Here is a 23,052-nt window from a genome sequence, read left to right on the forward strand (position 1 = left end):
ATATAAAACTGTATACCAGGCGTGTGGAACTGGAGCTGGGACTGGCTGCTGGAAGGCTGATATCTCTGGTTCTGGGCATAGTAGAGACAAGCTGCCAGTGTCCACCAAAAGGGTAGAGTCCAACCTTTTGGTGTATACCTTCAGAAAAACTCAAAGTCAGACAGAAAATTAGATATTTGACTGGGAAGAGCTAATTAACAGGCTCAGATGGGGACCATTGCTTAGAAGTCGAATATCTCAGGTTCAAACATCTGGTACCCCTGGGAAGAGGAGACCGTCAGCTATCAGCCTAGGACCTTTAGACTCCTGGGGCCCTTGAGCAAGAGCCCATGGAGCTCATATGAAAAGACGGCCCTGGGAGTGCTAGTATATGGCAGATGTAGCCACGATGAGCATGGCTATGTCTGCTGCTGTGTAGTGTGCAGCCACACATCCAATCTCTTGCACCCACAAACTACATAGATCTGCTCAGCCGTACTGCTGATCATTTTTTCTCGAAGTACAATTTGTTCTTCAAATTGTTAGAATTATGTAGCTAAGAATTCTCCAGCTTTCTATACGAGGGCAGATAGCTCAAAGAATAGAGTGTATGACTACAGTGTCAAAGGTAATGTGTTCGAATCCCAGGTATGGCAGCATCTTGAAATGTAATAAAAGAATGAATAACAAAGATATCTCAAATTAAGTTCATGAAGGTTGTATAGGTATTAGTGACAGAAGTGGTGGGGGTAGGAGACAGGGGCAGTCAGGAGATGCTGGGCATCAAAAAGGGGGGAAGCTACAAGTGAAAGTAATTAAAAAAGATAATTGACAAGTGCTGCCAACAGCGCCACTTACCTTGCAGTGCTATGTGCAGTGGCACACTCCGCACACACCTAGTGACGGCCTTGCTGGGATGGGTAATTCAACAACAGCTGGAGGGCCGCAGTTTCCTCACCCCTGCCCTACAGTGTCAGTAGTCTCACAGTAGGGAGCTTATTAAAAGGCCTTTACAGAACTGCCTTGCCAATATTAACATAGGGACCTGGCAATCACTCCATGATGCCCAAAAGCTACTGTACCTTTGCTGCTTTTCAGACAGACGTACTGTAAAAGCCATAGGTATATACAGTACTGTAGATTTATTATAGAAATTTTTCCATGTTTAAATTAACATATACATATATATATATATATATATATATATATATATATATATACTGTATATATATATATATCTATTAAGTCCACACTCACTGCTGCAGTCCACAACATGGGCGGTGCTCCATACAGGGCTCCAGAAGAAGTCCAAAATATATCCAGGAAAAGTACAGGCACTCACCACTTCCTTGATAATAAGGAGATTTATTGCCACTTTCAAATACGTCTCACATAGAGACGGTCAACAGCATGTCAGCATATCATGTCGACGTTTCGGCTCCGTCCGAGCCTTCTTCAAGACAGAGAAGATCACAACAGGTACATACCCAGCAGCCCTAGGAAGTGGTGAGTGCCTGTACTTTTCCTGGATATATATATACATATATATATATATACTGTATATATATATAATAGCTTTACCCTTACAATACTGGAGATATATAATTTAAGCAAGGCATTCAGCTTATTATGGACTAGGGCCTGGCGATGAGTTTATTGGGAGGTGATACCTTTTTTTGGGGGGTGGGCTGGGGGGTTAACTGACATTTTGGTACCCAATCACAGTATTTCATGATGTACATTAATTGTCATAAATGCTGTATAAATAAGCATAAAGCTGTCATGTTTTAATTCTATTCAGGTGTTGTATTTACTAATGGTGAGAACTGGAAAGTGATGAGACGATTTACTCTTTCAACATTACGGGACTACGGGATGGGGAAGAAGAGCATAGAGAACAAGATTATTGATGAATGTGAATGTTTAATGCAGACATTCAGATCCTATGAAGGTGAGTGCTAGCTCTGATGCTCTCTATCATTTTCCCAACAATTATTCTGATATAATTCTGATAATATACGCTAATATCATGTATTCCATTCATTAGTGCAGTTATATATTCATACACCAACTAACTACACTAGAAGGCAGATCTTCCAACTTTTCCTTGTCTTTTGCATAGTAATTATTTATTTATTTAATTTTTAACAGTTTCTTATATATTGCATCATATTCCGTTGCGCTTTACAATTGAAACAACAGTCATGGGTGGTCATTCCGAATTGTTCGCTCGGTAAATTTCTTCACATCGCAGCGATTTTCCGCTTATTGCGCATGCGCAATTTTCGCACTGTGACTGCGCCAAGTAAATTTGCTATGCAGATAGGAATTTTACTCACGGCATTACGAGTTTTTTTTCTTCGTTCTGGTGATCGTAATGTGATTGACAGGAAGTGGGTGTTTCTGGGCGGAAACTGGCCGTTTTATGGGAGTGTGTAAAAACGCTACCGTTTCTGGGAAAAACGCGGGAGTGGCTGGAAAAACGGAGGAGTGTCTGGGCAAACGCTGGGAGTGTTTGTGACGTCAAACCAGGAACGACAAGCACTGAACTGGTCGCATTGGCAGAGTAAGTCTCGAACTACTCAGAAACTGCACAGAGAAGTCTTTTCGCAATATTGCAAATCTTTCGTTTGCAGTTTTGATAAGCTAAGATTCACTCCCAGTAGGCGGCGGCTTAGTGTGTGCAAAGCTGCTAAAAGCAGCTTGCGAGCGAACAACTCGGAATGAGGGCCTTAGAACAAAACTGGGCAAAAACAGACAGACATAGAAGTAGGAGAGCCCTGCTCGCAAGCTTAAAATCTATAGTAATGAATCCACATTTATTTACACATAAATATTTCTAAATACAAACATACCTTATCACCTCACTTACTAGAGAAATCCATTATGACAAATACAGTAGCTATTAATGATGATGATGATGATGGTGAAAACTAGAGATGAGTGTTCCAGATTCCAAGGAATCTGGAACACTCTGAACATCGTGGTTAAGAGTCCACCCGAGCTAGGGCTCAGGTGTACCTGTTAGACTCAGACTCTACATTGAGGTCGAACGTCATCTTCCCAGCGTTGGATTCTCACGAGTCTTGACTCTGCGTCATTTCACACTAACGTACACTGCTGTATGCTGCGCTATACTCTGTAGTGGCTCTACTGAGACTCCAGACTCACAAGTGGCTGTGGTGAATAAAGTGATTATGTATAGGGAGCAAGCAGCACACTGCTGTATGCTGCATTGTACTCTGCTGTCATAGCTGTGCTTGGTCCAGACCAGAGCCGGATTAAGGGTGGACCCTGGGGGTAATACCCCCGGCCCACCATTTTTAAAAGGGCCCTCCACCACCCGCCGCAGCGTTGCTGCGCTCCTGTCTCCCTGCTGCATTGCTAAATGCCAGCGCCGCAAGCAGTGTACCTGAGCGACGGCTATCCCGCCTCCAGGCTTCACACTGCCAAACGCCGGCGCTGAGTAACAGCTGTCCAATAACAGTAAGTCTGACTGTATTTAAAGTTTAGGAACTTGGTTTATATATATATATATATATACAGTGGTTAAAGTGGTCCAGAACGGGGCGGAACTGCGTTCCGTCACCTCTAATTGCAGGCGGAACTCCGGCCACAGCATCAGGTCCCGGCTGCATTGTAAAGTTTGCAGCGTCCGCCAGCCAATCCCGGCTCACGGACCGGCTGCATAACCAATAAAAAGAAGGGGCGGCTATTTCAAAAGCTGGCGTGAGCCAATCATGGCTCGCGGACCGCCAGCCAATGAGAAGCTGCCAAGTGGCAGCTTCTCATTGGCTAACAGTCTGCAATACGTGATTGGTGCGCAATCGGCGCTAGATTCAAAAGAGCAGCCCCTTCTTCCCCTATACAGATACTGGGACCGGCGAGTCTGTCTTCCCGCAGCACAGCGTAATAGGACCGCCGGAGCCCTTGATTTCACTGTCCCCCCGCACACATGCATGGGATTATAGGTGTGCGCATGGGGGGTGCCTGGTGCGCACAGGCACCCCCCACACTCCATGTGTGCCCTACATTGATTGCTGCACATTCCTGTGCCCCTCTCCTGCTGCGCCCGCCGTCAGGTCTTGTGAGTGAAAGTGGAGTGTGCTTTCTTTCCTCGTCGGCGGCCGCGCACTTGAAACACCCTCCTGGACTCGTCCCACAATGTTACATGATGATGTCACGCCACGTGTCCTCCCTCTCCACCTGCCTGCACTCTCTCCTCGTGTGCCGACATGCGCCATGCCAATGCTACAGCCTCCCGTACCGCAGGCCTGCAGCTGAGGTCAGTTTCTGCAGGGGAAAGAGAGGGGGCCTTCCAGTGTGTGTTCCCCAAAACAGCACTCCTCATAAAATCAATATGATCATTAATTAGGCATATATGTTTCTCCAGCAGCACACATTAAGGACAAGAATCGGCTTTAGTCACTAAAGCTGACTCTTGTCCTTATTGAATGCTGCTGGAGAAACATGTTTTATATATATATATATATATATATATATATATACTTGCAGGAGTCCCGGCACTCGTCTGGATCTGAGTAATGTGCTGCGGTGCCTTCCCAGGGGAACAAATCCTCCATGTATAAATGTGGAACAAAGGCGGCACTCAGACAGGCTTCATGAGCAGTAAAGATAAGTCAGCTTTATTCGACCGACATGTTTCGGGGCACAATCCCTTCCTCAGGGCCTCAACAACCCTAGCTGAACCACAAATGATACATATATACACCAACATGAACAAACAATCAAAGAACCCTAATGTGACTCACCTGCTCGGCGGCGCCATCCTGTCCGTCCGGAAGCTCAGCAGTGGTACCTCGTCGCGCATCCGTGATGTCATCAAACCGAGGCTGGAGTCCGTCACCATGACAAATCACAGACCTGCTTGTTCTTCGATCAGGGGTGTGCGCCTGGTCTCACACTGCCGGCCCGTGACGTCATCCGGCGTCGCGTCGCAGGGCAGTAACTAAGCAACCTAAAATACAATTGTGAGAAAAGAAAGAAACAACACAAAAATAACTGTTACAGCTCATTGCACAAAGTGGATCGATCCTAGCCTAAATAACATAGACATATATAATATATAGGCATGGGGCCGTGGGCAGAATTTAAACAGGGGAGAGAAGGTCACTGGAACTAGCTAAAACAGAGTAGGATAAATGGCTCATTCTCATATTTAAGTTGCTGGTTAAATTAACTCATAACACATAATGATGGTCTAGGTGAAATAAAATTAGAGTTAAATTAACTAAATACTCCCCATGTGGGCTGAAATTAGAGAAAACACTGTAGGCCAAGGTTTTCATTCAGACCACGAGGGGATAGAGTACCCAGCGTATGAATCCACCTGGATTCACGTTGTAAAAGTGCACGATCCCTGTCACCCCCTCTCATCAATTTGGGGACGTGATCAATCAAGATGGCTCGGATGCTGGCCACCCCATGTTTAAATGCCAGGCAGTGGCGGGCAAAAGGTTGGTCACTACTGCCTTTTTCAAAAGCTTTTTTTATAGCGCTTGTGTGTAGCGCCATACATTCCGGAAACTGGCGTACGGTCTTGCCAACATAAGCAAGGCCACACGGACAAGTGAGTAAATACACGACATGGGTAGAAGTACATGTGAGATGGTACTTAATAGCTAGCTTCTTCCCAGTAAGGGGGTGATTGAACGAACCTCCTGTCATAAGCGTGTTGCAGGTGGCACATCCAAGGCATCTGAAGCAGCCCACCTTACTTCTTAAGAAATGTATTTCCTGTATACCTGTCAAACGTGTGACATCCAGTTTAACTATATGGTCACCAATATTCCTGCCCCCGGTGTAACTAGGTAAAAGCGACGTATTGGCCAAGGAAGATAATGCTCCCTCTGTTTGGATGATAGGCCACAGTGATTTAGCCCTATGTACCCTCTGCTTAGTGGCTGTCGAGAATCTATTAACACAAGGGAGTTTAGGTCTGGGTAGCCTCTGTTGGCTATCAGAAGGATTTAGGGCCTGTACCCGTGGAACCTTCAGTACTCTGTCTTTAGCATATTGCAATTCACCTAAGGGGTAACCACGCTCTGCAAACTTAGCTTGCATGCTATCCAGTGCCCTCATAGTCTCGTCTGGGTCTGAGGTGATACGACGTACTCGCATAAATTGGGAATAAGGTAGTTCTCTGTGCAATGATTCAGGGTGGAAACTACGGTAATCAAGGAGCATGTTCCTGTCCGTCTTCTTAGTAAAAAAAGTGGTCAACAAATTACCCTCCCTGACTATAATGGTCACATCAAGATAATTGATGCTAGTATCATCAATGACATAGGTAAATTGCACTGGGTGCTTTGTCAAATTATGCTCCTCCCACAGTGAGATTAAGTCCTCTCTAGATCCCTGCCAAAGTACTATCAGGTCATCAATATACCTTTTAAAATAAACCACCTGGGACTTGATGACTGGGTCCAGGTAGAACATTCTTTTTTCTACCTGGTACATAAATGCGTTGGCGTACGACGGGGCCACTGCGGACCCCATCGCACACCCCGCTAACTGGAGCATGAATTTACCATTAAACACAAAATAGTTGCGTTTGAGGACTTTATCAAGGAGAGACAAAAAGAAAGATATTTCAGGACCAGCATAGACTTCACTCTCCAGGATAAGGAGTCGCACAGCCTCAATCCCTGCCTCATGAGGAATACATGTGTATAAGCTAACAACGTCCGAACTGCACAGCAACTACCCCTCAGGCAAGGTGCCCAAGGATTGTAGCTGCTGCAGAAGGGACGTTGTGTCCTTCAAATAAGACATCGTGAGTGGGAGCAAGTAATGAGTGTGGATGAGAGTCGTAGATCTTGTGAAGAGTGAAGAGGTCGGGTTGGGAGATATTTTGGGATAAGCAAAGAGATGTACATTGGTGCAGTTTGGTTAATGGCCTTGTGTGTGAGTAAAAATATTTAATATTGAATATAGTATAATACAGGTAACCAATGGAGGGACTGATAGAGTTCATCTGCAGACAATGGGGGTCATTCCGAGTTGATCGCACTCTGATGATTTTTGTGGTGCAGCGATCAGGTGAAAAAACTGCATTTCTGTGCATGCGTATGGCCCACAATGCGCACGCGCGACGTACGGGTACAAAGTTCTTAGTGGTTCTGCACAGGTTCTAGCAAAGTTTTCCTTAGCACTGACGGTCGCAAGAAGATTGACAGGAAGGGGGCGTTCTGGGTGCCAACTGACCGTTTTCAGGGAGTGTTTGCAAAAACGCAGGCGTGTCTGAAAAACTGCAGGCGTGGCTGGGCATTCCCTGGGCAGGTATATGACGTCAAATCCGGACGTGAATAGGCTGAAGTGATCGCAAGCGCTGAGTAGGTTCAGAGCTACTCAGAAACTGCACAAACTGTTTTTGCAGAGCTCAGCTGCACATAGCGTTTGCACGGCTGCTAAAAACTGTTAGCGAGTGATCAACTCGGAATGAACCCCCAATGTACGTCTAACGAGGAAGATTAGCCTCGCAGCTGCATTCAGAATGGATTGTAGTGGTGAGAGTCTCTATTTGGTGAGACCGGTAAGAAGACTATTACAGGAGAAGATGAGAGCATGGATTAGAGTTTTAGCAGTGTCTTGTGTAAGGTATGGTCGTATTTTGGATATGTTTCTTAGATATATGTAACATGATTTTGAGACAGATTGACTTTGTGCACTTTCATACATGCATTTTTATTTTTATCACAACTGATAGCACCCAGTTTATATTAAAATTCTATATTTGCTCTATTTTCAGGAAAACCTTTTAATAATATGACCATCATTAATGCAGCTGTAGCCAATATAATTGTGTCCATACTAATCGGCCATAGATTTGAATACGGAAATCAAAGCATTCTGAGGCTCATGAGTTTAATTAATGAAAATATCAAATTTCTCGAGAGTCCTATGGTCAGGGTAAGTATTGTCACACTATCAGGTTGATTTTAATCATGCCTAAATTTTTGTTTTACTAGGGGGAGATGTATCAAACCTTGGAGATAGATAAAGTAGAGGGAGATAAAGTAACAACCAATAAGCTACTGTCAGTTAGAGGCTTGGGGGCTTTTATCAAAGCTTGAAGAAAGACAAACAGTATGTTTTTAGTGATCATTTTTTTCCGACTCTTTGCAGTTGTACAACAGTTATCCCTCGGTGGTCGGCTGGCTTCCTGGGGGTCACAGAACAATTTTGGAGAACAGTAACAAGATGCTGGAGTTCCTCAGAGAGACATTTATAAAACAGGAGAAAGAAGTGGACATCAACGATCAGAGGAATCTTATAGAGTCATTTCTTGCCAAGCAACAAGAGGTGCAGTTTGTATCCAGTGTTTAGGGGTGATAAGATCTAAATTCCACAGGTAGTACAACCGACAAAGTGTATAATGGGTCAAATACTGTATATTGCCGAAAACCTAGTTTTCGACAATCTTTAAGCCAATATAATCAATATGATGATCACTGAACCCCAAGCTAAGGCTGTTACAATGTGGCTGCATAGGTGGAAATTCATGGCAGCCATATCTGCTACCTTATTGTGCTAATGTGAGTTTCTATCCAGCAGAAGGTCAAACAACCCGCGCTGAAGCAACCATCATTATGCATGTTTACCTCTGTATGAAACAGACATCCTTCCAGAGACAGATTATAGGTGGTTTGGGGGGGGGGGAGTGGGGCACAGATGGTGCCCTGACCTGGCCAGCTCCCAGCAACATTGCCATGTATTACATCACGTCTGCTGCCCGGGAGCCGGATCCTTGGATGTGATTAACTGTAATGCAGTATAACATAAGGTCACAATATTTACGGGCAAGATGGTACTATATTCGAAATCAATTAACACTAATTATACTGTAAACATACAAAGTAACAATAAACTGACACAGAAATAGAAGAAAATATAATAATGTAGGGAAATTGTAATAGCACATATGCTCTATAGCTTCTTCTGCCACATGGGAACAGCTAGATGTTATGGGAAATCCATCAGTAGAATTGGGTTAGTAAAATGGGTGTTTCTGTTTGTTTGATTTTTTAGAGTTGATGCATCTTTAAGATATTTTATCGGTTACATATAGTTTACCATTTATATTATGCAGGGGAAGCCAGAATCTACCTTGTATTATCACGATAATAACCTAATAGGTCTTGTCAGCAACCTGTTTGCTGCCGGGATGGAGACAACCTCAACTACACTGCGATGGGGCCTCCTGCTAATGATGAAATACCCCAACATCCAAAGTAAGGAATGTGTATGAAAGATGATATGAACTTCTTGTTGGTTTGTCTTAATACAGTAACTGGCTATATTTATAGATACTGTAATAGCACTGTGCTAGTCCTGATGCATTATAGATCAATAAAATCTCCTTTTTACACGTTAGAAAAAGTGCAAAATGAAATTGAAAGAGTGATCGGTTCAGCTCAACCTCAAGCTGATCATAGGAAGCAACTGCCATACACCGACGCCGTCATCCATGAAATTCAACGGTTTTGTGACCTTATTCCTGGTAATTTACAGCACTCAACCTCCCGAGATGTCACATTCAGAGGATATGTCATTCCAAAGGTGATTGGAGATTTATAAACAACCACTGTTTTATTTCTTGTTTACTGTATATCAGTGACGTGCGGCGAGGTGAATGACTGGGGAGGCACACATGAGGATGGGTCTGAATGAGCCTACCTCACCCCCTACTCACCATAACTCTCTCCTCACTCAAATAAGCTACAGCGTCCTATGAGTCTTCTACCTGCGTCCCTGTGTCTTCTCTTGCTGCTGCTGACTGAGCTCTGACTACAGTGAACTTCCTGGTCACATGACACATCCAAGTGTCCAGCAGTGCACAAGGCCTGCGCTTACACTCAGAGGCATGCCTCTACTGGATCACTTTCTGTGCAGCGTTACTGCCCATGGTGTGGCCCCGCCCCCAGCTCTGCAAAAGCAGTGTCTGACTGTAGAACCGAGGCAGAGCTGTTGAGGACCCATCTCTCATCTCCCTGCAGCTCCAGGGATCTCCACACGTCTGCTGAGCATTATCTATAAAAAGGATTTCAATAAACAAAGATGTTTTTGTTATTAATATCGTCTTTGTAATATTCTAATAATTTTTTTATAAAATCTCAGGAGTTTGAGAGGGAGTATGACGGAGAGGCTCTGCCATAGAGGCACAACTGCATTTTTTAGGACACTGAGCACACTTTGTCTTATGTCTCTGTACATTCTCGGTATCGCCTGCCTAGTGAAGTGTAATCTAGATGGGATTTGATACCGGGGACACACTACCTCCATCAATTGTCTAAATCCCACTGAACTAATGGCAGATACCGAATGCACGTCTAACACAAGCATAGCTGTCAAGGCCTCAGTTATCCGCTTTGCAAAAGGATGACTGCTATCATATTTAATCTTCCTCACAAAGGACTGTTGGACAGTCAGTTGCTTAGCTGAAGTAGTACAAGTGGTCTTCCGACTTCACGTCTGGGATGACGATCGACTCCCAGCGGCAACAACAGCAGCGGCAGCAGCAGCAGTAGGCGTAACACTCAAGGATCCTCCGGAGGAATCCCGGTTAGGAGAGGACTTGTCAGTCCTGCCAGTGACATGGCCTGCAGGAATACTGACGTTCCTGACTGAGAATTAAATTAACGTTGAGGGAGTTGGTGGTGTGGCTTGCAGGAGATTGCGTACAATAGGAAGAAGGGATTTAGGTGTCAGCGGACTGCTTACGCTCTTAACCAAAGTTTCTTAACTTGACAATAACTTCTGATGAATGCGCTGCAGGTGCTAGATGTTCCTAGTTGGTAAATGTCCTTATTCCTACTTATTATGGATTGACAAATGCAACACATGGCTTGACACCTGTTGTCCAGATTTGTGGAGAACTGGCATATTGGCAAGTTTATGTTTCTCCTCAAATGATTTAAGTTTATTTTTTTTGGTCAATTTACTGAACTTTGGCTTTTTGGATTTTACATACCCTCTACTATGACATTGGGCATCGGCCTTGGCAGACAACATAGATGGCATTTCATCGTCTATGTCATGACTAGTGGCAGCAGCTTCAGCACTAGGAGGAAGTAGTTCTTGATCTTTCCCTATTTTATCTTCCAAATTTTTATTCTCCATTATTTTTCTGGAGTTATATAACAATATGCAGCACAGGAGTGCGTACCCCTAAACCACACACACACGGCAAAGCCTGTAAAAATTATTTGGATAATTACCCTTTTATTTGGAGTTATTATAATAATATGCAGTACTGGAGAGCGTACCCCTACACCACACAGAGCAAATCCTGCAAAAATTATTTGGATTACATATTAATAACCCCTTTATTTGGAGTAAATAATATACAGCACAGGACAGCACCACTGGACTTATACAGCTGTACCGCTGGACTTATACGGCTGTACCACTGGACTTATACGGCTGTACCCCTGGATTTATACGGCTGTACCCCTGGACTTATACAGCTGTACCGCTGGACTGATACAGCTGTACCGCTGGACTTATATGGCAGCACCGCTAGACTGAACTTATACGGCAGCATGACTGGACTGGACATATACGGCAGCACCAGTGGACTGGACTTATACAGCAGCACCACTGAACTTACGGCAGCCCAGGAGACCACCACTGGACTGATGCAAAACAAGACAGCACCACTGTACTGGACTTATATAGCAGCACCACTGGACTTATGGCACCACAGGACACCACAACTGGACTGATGCAGTAAAAGACACCACCACTGGACTGATGCAGCACAAGACAGCACCACTAGACTGGACTTATACAGCAGCACCACTGGACTTATGGCAGCACAGGACACCACCACTGGACTGGTGTAGCACAAGACAGCACCACTGGACTGGACTTATACAGCAGCACCACTGGACTTTTGGCAGCACAGGACACCACCACTGTGACTGGACTGATGCAGCACAAAACACCACCATTGGACTGATGCAGCACAAGACACCACCACTGGAATGATACAAAAGAGCAGGACTGGAGTGAAGATGGCAGGGCGGGAGACGCAAAATATACAAAGTCTGGATCTCGCGAAAATCCGACAGTTGGATGATGACATTTTGCCTCGTTTTGGTTTCCGAGTCTGGAGGGAAGTCCAAAGCCGGGATCGGATCCGGACTCAGGTCGTGAAGTCCAGAGGGGTTCGGATCTCTGAGATCCGAACCCGCTCATCCCTAGTTCAAAACAATAGTCGAGTTAAGGGGGGGCTATATAAACATATATTATATATAACTACAGTATATTAAGGGTGGTGTAACTTAAAAAAAACCTTAGGAAATAAAAAGCCTGTGTTCTGCGATAAGCAGGTACCACTTACGTTTGTTATTGGGGTATTTTATACATTGGGCAAGACCAAGGCCAGTATTGCCATGACCCCCCTCATGTCTCCCAGTGAGTAATACGTGGGTCAGGTTGAGGAGCAAATGAAACCTTGGAATCATCTGCCCCCCTCTACCCGTATATTATGGTGGACCAAATGGTCAGATAAAGGGGTCAGATCAAGGTCAAAAGAGTACATTAAGTGGCCAAATTGCTTTTCCTAATGCAGGCGGTTATAATATTAGTAACTCTGGGCCTAATTCAGACCTGATCACTGTTGTGCAAAATTGCACAGCGGATGATTATCGAATGACTGTGCATGCGTACGCACCGCAAAGCGCAGGCGTGAGCCCAAACAGCGACAAATTGCTGCAAAAATTTAGATCGCTAGGCGTACGCAAGTTGATTGACAGGAAGTAGACATTTGTGGGTGGTAACTGGCCATTTTCTGAGAGTGTCAGGAAAACGCAGGCATTCCCAAGCGTTTTCATGGAGTGTGTGACATCAGTTTCGGCCCCGAACAGCCTGTTCTCATCGCACTGTAGGAGAAAGTCCCGAGCTATGCACAGACTGCACAGAATGGAAAAATAAATAGGTGGTGAGTGAGCTGCGAACTGATTTGCAGCTGTTTGCCGACTGGCAAAGTTTTCATACAGCGTACGCATGCATTCACACACTTGCATGGAAAGGGTTTTCACTCTCCCTGTGCAGCGACTACCTGATCGCAGCCCCCTGCAAATTTGCAGCACAGCAATCAGGTCTGAATTAGGTCCTCTGTCAACAGTGTTTCAGCGATCAATGTAGTATCAAATTTGTCATAGAGATGCACAGAATGAATTACACTGATGGTGGGAGTAGTGCATAACGATAGTGACAGCAATGATTTGTGTCTAGATACTTGTTTAAGAAGTAGTCTGGGAGAGATAAAGCAAAATTAAGATTAATAAATCACCTGGCCCAGATGGACTTCACCCAAGGGGTCTTATGGAGCTTAGGTCACAACTAGCAAGACCTCTATACTTTATTTTCAATAGTTCAATTAAATCAGGCATTGTACCATGGGATTGGCGTATAGCTGAGGTAGTGCCATTATTTAAAAAGAGATCTAAAAATCATCCGGTTAACTACAGACTGGTTAGTGGGGAAAATATTTGAAGGAATTTTAATAGATAGCATACAGGAGTATCTGCAGACCGCAAAGATTATTAGCAAGAACCAGCATGGGTTTGTGAGGGACAGATCATGTCAAACAAACTTAGTTAGCTTCTATGAGGAAGTGAGTCACAATCTTGACCAGGAAAAAGCAGTGGATGTGGTCTACTTAGATTTTGCAAAAGCCTTCGATACAGTGCCTCACAGGAGACTGATCATCAAATTAAAGGTGCTTGGCCTAGGAAAAACTATTTGTACATGGATAAGTAACTGGCTGGATAACAGGGTACAGCGAGTAGTGGTCAATGGGATGTCCTCCAGTTGGACACCAGTAGTCAGCGGAATATTGATGCTAGGGACGAGAGTATTATACTCCCATTATATAAATCACTAGTGAGGCCACACCTTGAATACTGTGTACAATTCTGGGCACCATACTACAAAAAGGATATCCTGGAGCTAGAAAGGGTACAGAGGAGGGCGACCAAACTAATTAAGGGCATGGAGACGATGGAATACAAGGAAAGGCTTGAAAGACTAGGCATGTTTACATTGGAAAAGCGGAGACTAAGAGGGGATATGATCAACATCTACAAATATATAAGGGGACAATACACAGAGCTTGCGCGGGACCTGTTTTTGGTTAGATCAACACAGAGGACTCGTGGCACTCGCTCAGGTTAGAGGAGAGGAGATTCCGCACAATACGTCGTAAAGGCTTTTTCACGGTAAGGACAATACGTGTTTGGAATTCCCTGCCCGAGGGAGTTGTAATGGCGGAATCTGTCAACACCTTTAAGAATGGGTTAGATAGATTCCTAATGGATAAGGATATCCAGGGGTATGGTGCATAGTCATGCATTATAGTTACTATAAATAGGGATAAAATGCAATGGCTGACAGCAGCATCAAAGATACAACATGTCAAATGAAAAATGGCGCTCCTTTCTGTTCGCTTTTGTTCCTCAAAAAGAAAGAAATAAACACATCATGGTGTAGTATATTCAAATTGGGACACTTCTACCTTTTGTGGCCAAAAAAGATTTATTTCACAAGTGAATTGACATCAGGGTACTTTCCAAAAAGTGACAGATTTATCACACCTGGGTTGGTCACCTTATGGAAATGTAATTACCTCTATATGCCCCTCAACAAATGAGGTCTATATACGTGTGAATTATTTCACCCAGCAGAAAAAAAAAAAACAGACCATGGAGATTTCCCAAGTAGTGAATAGATGGTAGAAAGAATCCCCTTATGGTGTTGTAATTACGTCTATGCACCCCTCAAAATAATGAGGTATATGCGTGTAAGCTGACGGCGGGGACTATCTGTTTGGGACTCAGACGGACCTACCATCTGGTGAGAAGAACTGGATTTCTATAAGGAGTAACCGGGACTCCAAGAGGACTTTCAGATTTTTCTATTCCATGCACTGTGTGTTTGACATCTGGTAGGCGTTTTGACTCATCAGAGAATCCCCTTTTTAAATGTAATTTTTACTGTCTGTCTTTTATTGTGGATACTCTAAAAAAACAGTATTATGCTATGTGAGTATCCTCTTTTTTACAAGTTCATTTGGAGGATTGTAATAAAAGAATCTGCTTTTAAGAAATTCCTGTGTTCCGACTTTGCCGGGTGAAATATCCATACGCATATACCTCATTGGTTTGAGGGGTATATAGAGGTAATTATATTACCATAAGGTGATTCACACGGATATAACGGATTTGTTGTCATCTATCCACTATTTCAAGCAACCCTTATGTCTTATTCCTGCTGGGTGAAATAGTTACACGCATATACCTCATTATTTTGAGGGGTGCATAGAGGTAATTTCAACACCATAAGGGGATTCCTTCTACCATCTATTCACTACTTGGAAATCTCCATGGTCTGTTTTTTTTCTGCTGGGTGAAATAATTCACACGTATAGACCTCATTTGTTGAGGGGCATATAGAGGTAATTACATTTCCATAAGGTGACCAACCCAGGTGTGATAAATCTGTCACTTTTTGGAAAGTACCCTGATGTCAATTCACTTGTGAAATAAATCTTTTTTGGCCACAAAAGGTGGAAGTGTCCCAATTTGAATATACTACACCATGATGTGTTTATTTCTTTCTTATTGAGGAACAAAAGCGAACAGAAAGGAGCGCCATTTTTCATTTGACATATTGTATCTTTGGAAGTTTGTATTTGAAAGAACGGTGGCATTCTTTTTATTGTCACTTGAAGGCTGTCACCATATTTTTGTTTGTATAGAGCGCTAGGAATTGTCACCCTATTTTCTTTGACAGCAGCATCAGTCAGAAATTTTAGTCAAATCATCATGCATAGGAGACCACAAATAGGTTGAACTCGATGGACAATTGTCTTTTTTCAACCTCAGATACTATGTTACCACAAGGGGCCGTACTCGGGCCACTACTGTTCAACATATTTATCAATGACCTAAAATAGGCCTGGAAAGCACAGTGTCAATCTTTGCAGATGATGCTAAACTGTGTAGGGTAATTAATTCGGAAATAGATGTGGAGTCTCTGCAGAATGACTTATATAAACTTGAAATCTGGGCGTCTAAATGGAGAATGAGGTTTAATATAGAAAAATGCAAAGTTATGCATTTTGGGACTAAAAACAAACTTGCATCCTACATATTAAATGGGGAAAATCTAGGGGTAATAGTATTGGAAAAAGATTTGGGGGTACTCATTGATAATAGGCTTAATAACTATGGCCCTCATTCCGAGTTGATCGCTCGCAAGCTGCTTTTAGCAGCTTTGCACACGCTAAGCCACCGCCTACTGGGAGTGAATCTTAGCTTCTTAAAATTGCGACCAAAAGATTTGCAATATTGCGAAAAGACATCTCTGTGCAGTTTCTGAGTAGCTCGAGACTTACTCTGCCAGTGCAATCAGTTCAGTGCTTGTCGTTCCTGGTTTGACGTCACAAACACACCCAGCGTTCGCCCAGACACGCCTCCGTTTCTCCAGCCACTCCCGCGTTTTTCCCAGAAACGGTAGCGTTTTTTCACACACGCCCATAAAACAACTAGTTTCTGCCCTGAAACACCCACTTCCTGTCAATCACATTACGATCACCAGAACGAAGAAAAACCTCGTAATGCCGTGAGTAATATTCCTAACTGCATAGCAAATTTACTTGGCGCAGTCGCAGTGCGAACATTGCGCATTCGCAATAAGCGGAAAATCGCTGCAATGCGAAAAAAAATACAGAGCGAACAACTCGGAATGACCACCTATATACAATGTCAAAGTGCAGCAAAGAAGGCAAGTAAGGTGCTAGCGTGAATAAAATGGGGAATTAAGACAAGGGACAAGGAAGTAATCCTGCTGCTGTATAAATCATTGGTACGTCTGCACCTGGAATATTGTGTTAAATTTTGGGCACCACATTATAAAAAGATATCTGTGAACTCGAAAGGGTTCAAAGGCGAGCTACTAAATTGATTAAAGGGCTAGAGGGACTGGATTACGAGGAAAGGCTTACTATGTTGAATATGTATACACTGTAAAAGAGGCGAATAAGAGGAGACATTAATATCTTCAAATATGTAAAGAGACATTACAAAGAGTTATCAAAGGAATGGTTTATTAAAAGAATTCTGTATAGGACATGAGGGCACTCGCTGAGGCTAGAAGAGAGAAAATTCCGTACGTAACGTAGGAAAGGGTTCTTCACTGTTAGAGCAATAAGGATTTGGAATTCCCTGCCAGAGAAGGTGGTAATGGAGGACTCTGTTAATGCATTTAAAAACAGATTGGATAAATTTCTGACTGAAAAAGATATCCAAGGTTATAGCATTTAAAAAATTGACATTGATAATCTGGGAGGAACATGATTTATGGGCCCTCATTCCGAGTTGATCGCTCGCTAGCTGCTTTTAGCAGCAATGCACACGCTAAGCCGCCGCCCTCTGGGAGTGTATCTTAGCTTAGCAGAAGTTATTGTACTGAGTATTCAGAGCGAGAAACAGTAAAAGAAACAATGAGTAATTGTAAGGGCTAGCAATACTGTGGACAAGGAAACTACATTAAATTAGCTCTGTAGCCAACTTCCGCAGTCTTCTTAACTGTTATTAGTTTTTGTAAGGATATCCTTATGTGTATTCCAAGCCTGATTAAATTGCACTACTGTCCTAGACACTACCACCTCTGACGGGAAGCTATTCCACTTATCAACTACCCTTTCAGTGAAGTAATTTTTCCTTAAAATCAACCAAAGTTGCTTAACTCATATATATATATATATATATATATACTGTATATATATATATATATATACTGTATATATACTGTATATATGTATTCTTTTTTAAGTTAGCAATGATGCTTCATTTGATGGCCCGCATTTACGCACACTCTCTTTTTACCCCAGGGGACCATCGTTCTCCCAATACTGTCCTCTGCACTGAAAGATGGCGCCTACTTTGAGAAACCGGAAAAGTTTTACCCAGAACATTTCCTTGACTCAGAAGGACATTTCAAGAAGAACGAGGCATTTATACCATTCTCTTTGGGTAACATTCATTCTGAACGTCTGTTTCTTAGTCTACCATTCATGAAAGCTTAATAAAATTTACATTGTACCTATAGTATGAAAGTGGAATAATCTTGCATGGAAATACTGTGATTTTAACATCAGCTTAACTGTTTATGGTGGGTAATACAGTAGGTATATTTATCTATTATCTGAGGAGGAACCTACTGTAAGATAGTGCTCTGGGAAATACAGTAACTATAAATGTCTGAGTCTTGTAGCAAAATTATGATGGTGACCTCTATATATCATCATTATGTCCTATTCACCATGATGCATGCTCCATCCCCAGTCAGTATCCACCATTGCAGAGTACTAATTGTATAGGAAGTAACCTCACACATTGCTCCCAATTACTTATTTAATCATTATATATTTTTTAAATCATATATAACCGTCTCAATAAATTCACTATGTAGAGTTTGCCATTTCTTCTTTGGGGCATGGCCGTAGGGACTGTCAGACCCAATAACAGTCACAGTGACTGCGGCTATGGATATTGTATATAATTAAATGGATGTGATACGAGAGACCAACATTTGGGATGCCAGTGGTCAAAAACCAACACCGGCATCCTGATGCTGAGAATCCCCTCCCCCCTGAAAGCCTAACACTAACCTTTCCCGGTGATGCCCAAACCCCTCTTCCCGCATCATAATCCTAACTCGCCCCAGTGGTTCCTATACCTAACCCCTTCCCCTTCCCCACACAGTCTAACCCTCCCTTCCCCGCAACCTAACCCAAGCCTTCCTGATGGGGCTCAAGCCTAGCCTCCCAACCCACAGCCTAACCCTAGTAGTCTACGGTATACTTACGGTCGGCTGTCAGTATTCTGGCGTTGGCATTCTAAATGATGTTGAGATTCCTGCACTTGCATTCAGGCCGTATGTCGGGATTCCAGCTCCAAGATTTTGAGTGCCAGCCGCCTGAACACATCACCGTTAAATGTACGGTATATTATAATCTATTTATAACATAGATTTTAACATTGCAGTATGCAGCTTAACAACATTCAAATAATGGAATCAATGAAAGTTTGATTTGATTTGACTTTTCTTTGATTTGTGTCCTGAATTATTTGGTTAACAAGACAATATACTTCTTCAGGAAACATTATACTGTACGTATATAAAACATTATACTATATTAACCTACAATAAAATAAATACACTATAACCAGTGAAAGAGTACCTGTTGCCTTCATAAAGTGGAGGCAGTCATCTTGTGGGATAAACCAATATTCTTAAGAGTGCACTTTGTCCATTTACTAGCAACCAATGATGTTTTACAGGCAATTGTATAGATTAAAGCTTAAAAATGTTAATAATGTTTGAAGAACTAATGAAAATGGCTGCCTCTGCTATGTGTCGACAATTGCTCTTTTACTATTGATTAGATTGTGAACACTTATAAGCAGGGCCCTCCAGACCCTTTGTTTTTATGTCTGCATTTAATGGGGGGTATTCAATTATTTGAAAAGTCAGTTGGGTGTCTGTTTTTTCCTATCTAATAAACAGGAAAAAAACAGACACCCAACCAACTTTTCAAACAATTGAATATCCCCCAATATGTCTACCTTTAATATTCATGTTTCATATATTAACTGTTTTCCCCAATGCTCCGCACTGTGTGAGCATTGTGTGGCCATACAGTCTGTTCTGCCTTCGCTATGAGGTTTCGTTAACCAAATTCTGGCAGACAGCATAACCACCTCTACTTTTCAATAATCCCAATCAGATGTGGTGATCTAAAGAATGGTGTTTATTATGCAATAGAGGAAACTAAAATCTGTAACAATACAAATAATGAAATGCAATTACAATATACAAAGATAGTATGCATTGCAAACATAACATGCAAGATGCAGAACCATAACCAAACTGCTGTATGCAAATAACACAACATTACAATCAAAGGATTGACTGCAGTGTGAGAAAATACAACTGTCATACACAACTAATAGTCAGATTTATGATGGCAGTTTTAAGGGTCAGAGTTTCTTACCATCAGATTCTATGCTGACGATGTGTGATGCCTGGCTAGGACCACTAGGGAAGTAAAAAATGGCTGCTCCCCGTTTTCTCTTACCCTGAATACACTGAGAACCTTGCTATGGTGGGCTGTGAGGTTCATAATTGAGCTACCGCACTTCTGTGCTGACCACTAGATGAGGCTGATAACATGAATTAACCACTTAACTGACAAAAAGTCTTTCAAAAAACATTCCGAAAGTGTCAGGTTTTTTTATGAGTGAAAGGGTGCTTGGAAGCAGAGGGATCTTCTGGGCCCTCCGAAAGCTGCGGCTGCAGGAAGTTTCTCTTCCCTGTAGCCGCATACCCTGTGTATCTGACTGGTCGCATCCTGTGCGACCAGATCAGATAAGGCACTTGCTGGTGTGATTGCATCTGATGTGAACATGCCAGGCAAGTGGTTAATGGAAACACAGGGATAAGATACAGTAGATGCACAGTGTAACAAACATATGCGGAAGGCATGACCCTAACCAACGATAATACTAACCGCTTGCCATGAGTACAGAATAAACAGGTAGAAGTCCAGCAGCCACAGTGTATGCAGAGACACCCTGGTTTAGGAACACACTTTCAGAAAGTCAGATGTAAGTCAGGATTCTCACACCGGAATGCAAATAGAAGTCATACATAATCTTAGTTTGGTTCACTTAATTGTTGATAAGGAGAAATCATACTGAAGCACAAATCTGGGTAAATGCAGTATGTAAAGATAGAGGGGTCTATTCATGAAGCAGTGAAAAGAGTGGAGAAGTGAGCCTGTGGAGAAGTTGCCCATGACAACCAATCAGATGCTTCGTACAATTGTATAGTATGCAAATTATAAATGTTACTTCAATGCTGATTAGTTGCCATGGGCAACTTCTCCACTGGCTCACTTCTCCGCTCTTATTACTGCTTCATGAATAGACCCCAGAGTGTAACAGGACATGGCAAACCTCAGACAGGAAACAGGAAGTTCAACATGTAGTATTGGCCATCTTGGATGAGAGCAGAATCAATGTACTGTACTGTAGGTCAAAGAGTAGGTTGATAAGAAGTGTTAAGGCAAAATAGTCTAGCACTCTACTACAGTACATGAGGCTTTATTTAGTGCATAACAGATACACAGTGTAACTTTTTTCAATATTCAAATTTTATTAAAGTGATTATAAGCCAGGAAAAAAAAGATTAATACTGCACCATAACATTTGTTGTTTCCTAAATCCTGCTGCTAAGACTACACCTCATATTACATATTCTAGTAATTGTGGAAACTTCGGTGGTGACTTATAAATAAAAGATAATTATAGTAATAATTGCCCAGATTTATCAAGCCTTGGAGAGTGCTAAATTCCACGGTGATAAAGTACAAGCCACTCAGCTCCCAACTGTGTTTGAGAAATGACAGTTTGGAGCTGATTGGTTGGTACTTTATCACCATGCAATTTATCACTCTCCAAGGCTTGATAAATCTGGGCATACTGTTATATATGGAACCCTACTTGTTCAACTGCTGAAGTATAAGATGTTTGAACCACTAGGATTATTTAGTCTGACTCAGACCAAATAGGTTTAAACTGAATCTACTGATCTGTTGCAACACATTTTTTAAATACTATAATATTAAAATTGTATTGGATGCTGCTTTCATTCACATAAACTGACAGATGACTGGCTACTGTAGTTATGTTTTGCTATTTTTTGTTTGTTTGAACTAGGTAAGAGAAGCTGCGCTGGAGAGACCCTCGCCAAAATGGAGCTGTTTGTGTTCTTCACCACCCTTCTACAGAACTTCACGTTCCAGGCTCCACCTGGAGCTGTACTGGACCTCACCCCTGCAATTGGCTTTGTCAATGCACCATTGCCTCATGAAATCTGTGCCATACCACGAAGCTAATCATGTTTTCATAAGATAGGTCATGGTATTGAGATCCTGGTGCTTGGGATGCCGGTGGTCAGAATTCCAACAGCGCTAGGATCCCGACACTTACTAGGTAAGTATTCAAACACTAATCCCGAACCCCCCTAACCCTATCAATCTGCAACCTGACCTTAACCCCCCTCCCCACAGCCTGAACCTATCCCTCCCTCCACTGCAGCCTAAGCCGCATCCTCCCCGGTGGTGCCTAACCCTCCCTACCCATAGCCTGTTCCTAATCCCCCCCCACGCAGCCTATGCCTAACCCTTCCTGATGGTGTCTAATCCTAAACTCCCCTCCCCACAGCCTTACACTAACCCTCCACCTGCAGCCTAAACCTAAACTCCCCCCCCCCCCCCTCCACAGCTTAACCTACCTGGAATACTTATGTTCAGGATCTTGGCGTTTGGGTTCCAGCACTGACATTCATGTTGGCATCGTAGCGGCGGTATTCCGAGAAGTGTCGGGATTCTGGTGTTGGTATTCAGACTGGTGGGATCCTGAACAAATCCCATTTTGAATTGCATCAACAAAATCAGTTTGCTGAGGATATTTTTTTATTTCCATGTTATATGGTCAATTATTTTTGTAAATTTGCTCGGTACATATATAATTATTATGCAGTAAAATATGCATTTGCTATAGAAATTTTATGATCAAATTTTTCATTATTGTCACATTGAAATAAAAACTATAGTAAATGAATGAAAAGTCTTTAAATACAAAAAAATTGTTCTACTTCACATTGGCGAGTAACAACACTAGTCTGCTAGTGGAAGGAGCTGTATTTTATTGAGATGAGCGGGTTTGGTTACCTAAGAACCAAACCCCCCTCCCCCAAACGTCACACTCCGAGCCTGGTTCCGAGCCTGGCTCGGGTTTTTCCACCAGACCCGAAAACCAGAACGAGGCAAAACGTCATCATCCCGCTGTCGGAATCTCACAGGTTTTGGTTTCCATATAAGGAGCTGCGCTTCGCCGCCATTTTCACTCCAGTCCTGGAGAGTGTAGTGAGAGAATGTGTCTTCTCTGTGTCTTTGCGGGATAGTGGCATGGC

The 23,052-nt window shown here is 42.8% G+C and overlaps 1 protein-coding gene across 4 annotated transcripts in view; it reads left to right on the forward strand.

Moving 5' to 3' along the window:
* LOC134908911 (cytochrome P450 2K6-like) overlaps window positions 1–22,667 on the forward strand; it is a 61,026-nt gene extending 38,359 nt beyond the window's left edge. For all 4 annotated transcript variants that reach the window (XM_063915146.1, XM_063915148.1, XM_063915147.1 and 1 more), the window contains exons 4-10: window positions 1,781–1,930; window positions 7,751–7,911; window positions 8,128–8,304; window positions 9,092–9,233; window positions 9,377–9,561; window positions 17,903–18,044; window positions 21,795–22,667. In XM_063915146.1, the coding sequence (XP_063771216.1) occupies window positions 1,781–1,930; window positions 7,751–7,911; window positions 8,128–8,304; window positions 9,092–9,233; window positions 9,377–9,561; window positions 17,903–18,044; window positions 21,795–21,973 (1,136 nt within the window). In that variant the 3' untranslated portion in view covers window positions 21,974–22,667. The remainder of the gene's footprint in view (window positions 1–1,780; window positions 1,931–7,750; window positions 7,912–8,127; window positions 8,305–9,091; window positions 9,234–9,376; window positions 9,562–17,902; window positions 18,045–21,794) is intronic.
* The last annotated feature ends 385 nt before the right edge of the window (window positions 22,668–23,052 follow it).

Source organism: Pseudophryne corroboree, chromosome 4 (assembly GCF_028390025.1).
Source record: "Pseudophryne corroboree isolate aPseCor3 chromosome 4, aPseCor3.hap2, whole genome shotgun sequence".
NCBI classification, from domain to species: Eukaryota; Metazoa; Chordata; class Amphibia; order Anura; family Myobatrachidae; genus Pseudophryne; species Pseudophryne corroboree.